The sequence below is a fragment of the Babylonia areolata genome, chromosome 10 (assembly GCF_041734735.1).
Source record: "Babylonia areolata isolate BAREFJ2019XMU chromosome 10, ASM4173473v1, whole genome shotgun sequence".
Taxonomy (NCBI): Eukaryota; Metazoa; Mollusca; class Gastropoda; order Neogastropoda; family Buccinidae; genus Babylonia; species Babylonia areolata.
In genome coordinates this window covers 34,508,331-34,510,830 of record NC_134885.1, presented here as the reverse complement: position 1 = coordinate 34,510,830, position 2,500 = coordinate 34,508,331, and the positions used below count along the sequence as shown (strand labels likewise).

General features: G+C 42.9%; 1 protein-coding gene across 1 annotated transcript in view; it reads left to right on the top strand.

The window, feature by feature from the left end:
• The first annotated feature begins 978 nt into the window (after positions 1-978).
• Positions 979-2,500, top strand: part of LOC143286341 (uncharacterized) — a 9,235-nt gene continuing 7,713 nt past the window's right edge. Inside the window, exon 1 of the mRNA XM_076593882.1 lies at positions 979-985. Within this exon, the coding sequence (XP_076449997.1) occupies positions 979-985 (7 nt within the window). The remainder of the gene's footprint in view (positions 986-2,500) is intronic.

The window sequence follows — 2,500 nt, the reverse complement described above, 5'->3', positions numbered from 1 at the left end:
TAAAGAGACGGCCGTCAAAACTCCGGACGGCCGGGTTTACTATGGCCGCAGCCTTATGAGGCGAAACTTTGAGCCAAACCGCACGCTGAAGCTTTAAGTTATGACAAATTGTACGGCGAATCTTAGCAAAACCGAAATCATTCGTGTTTATGCGGCGAAACTTTGCACAAACCGTAGGTTTTTGTACGGCGAAACCTACAGCACAAGGGGAATGTTACAGAAAAAAAAGAAAGTATCTGGTATTTCATTCCAAAAAGTAGCCTTAATTTGTCAAATCAAGCTCTTTGTGGTGATACATATATTCATATACACATTTCGAAGGAACACTAGGGGTTTTACATCAGTTAAGACTTTTTGTTTGTGTTGTTGTAAAATCTTTCCCTGTCAGTCTGCAATGGTAACTTTTACTGTTACTCAGAGCTATATCACAGCCTTAGGTTATGTACTTTTTAATCACAGGTCGAAATCATGGACGCTGAAATGGGTCCATGTGATGAACTAAAGTTGATGAAAAGATCATAACAATATTAGCTGCCGAACGATAATGAATTATTAATGATTTTTTAACAGAATATACGGACATTGGCCATAGTCCTGGGCATTTTTCAGAATGAAACATTAAAATAAGAAATGTCTTTTAAACGAAATAAACAACAATTGTCCTCAACAGAATAAGAACAGAGGTTTCTGTTGGAACATCGGCTACTTCGAATGTGACAAAATCGTCGTTCTTTGCACATGGAATACCTTTGCTGATGCTGGGAGTGAGAAAATTCTTGGCTTCGGTGAAAGTCTCTGCTTATGTAACAGAACTGTCATTGTTCATTGTCATTATTCGCACCTTAAATGGGATCTTGCTGGTGCCGTGAATGAGGAAGGTCGTCACCGTTCTTCTGGACTTCTGTGAAAGTGTCGTGTCACGTGGAAGTCTCATGCCAGCTGATTTACGTCACGCTTGAAGCAAAAAGGAATCCCAACATGACATGTGAGTAGCATGGGGTTTAGCCCTGTCTGTTATATTGGGGCTGTCTGTTTTCTTTTCTTCTTTATCGTGTGTGTGTGTGTGTGTGTGTGTGTGTGTGTGTGTGTGTGTGTGTGTGTGTGTGTAGAGAGAGAGAGAGAGAGAGAGAGAGAGAGAGGTGTAGGCAGTACGTTTTTATTTCTCATTTTTTTAAGTGATGCGATCACTGTGTGTCGATTACTAGTCTTGAAATATATGTGTTTGTTATTCACTGGAAATTATACAAATAATGAGGACAGGAGACGATATGATTAACAAACAGTAAAGAGTGGTAACTCTCTCCATTACACAAGGTACACAACTTCAAGTCGATGATGCTTACGCTACCGATTATTCAGGATTAAAGAGGCTATGCCAGTCTTGAATAAAAGCTAATTTGTGTTTGCACATTTCTTCTGTCTTTACTGCTGTGTGCACATGTCAAATGATTGGTATAAGGACAGGCCCGGTGCTTCCTTTTTTGATGAAGTGTCTGGGTTTGTTCCAATGTACCTTTTATTTACCTGTGTGCTAGCTGAATCGGTAGCGTGAGCATCATCGACTTGAAGTTGTGTACCTTGTGTAATGGAGAGAGTTACCACTCTTTACTGTTTGTTTGTTATTGGTCAGGCATCTGCTTGGCAGATGTGGTGTAGCGTATATGGTTTTGTCCGAACGCAGTGACGCCTCCTTGAGCTACTGAAACTGAAACTTGTTATTCATCTATTTTCACCCCTCAAAATCATAACTTGAATACCCGAATATGTTGAAATTCTTGACTGATGAGTCGGCTGACAGACGGAGTTAATGATTGTTCGTTCGACTGACCGACTGATTGACTTATTCTGAACGTGCATGTTGTACGATTGTCAGTCGTGTCCGACTATGATCATCAGAACAGCAGTAGAAGCAGCTGATGTCCCAACTTCTTCTTCTTCTTCTTTGTTCGTGGGCTGCAACTCTCACGTTCACTCGTATATACGCGAGTGGGCTTTTACGCGTATGACCGTTTTTACCCCGCCATGTAGGCAGCCATACTCCGCTTTCGGGGGTGTGCATGCTGGGTATGTACTTGTTTCCATAACCCACCGAACGCTGACATGGATTACAGGATCTTTAACGTGCGTATGTGATCTTTTGCTTGCGTATACACACGAAGGGGGTTCAGGCACTAGCAGGTCTGCACATATGTTGACCTGGGAGATCGGAAAAATCTCCACCCTTTACCCACCAGGTGCCGTCACCGAGATTCGAACCCTGGACCCTCAGATTCAAAGTCCAACGCTTTAATCATTCGGCTATTGCGCCCGTCAGATGTCCCAACTATCTGGGCTAGAATTTGATGACAGTGGAGAGTGTCCTGCCAAGTTCCATCCCCACTCTCTCGGCCAAGAGGGTTTTATAACAGTCGGCGTTGGGATGGTTCCCAAAGGCCAACTAGCTCCCATGACTGCAGCACTAAGAGCCAGTGCCATCTTGCCTCCAAGTTTGAGAGTCATA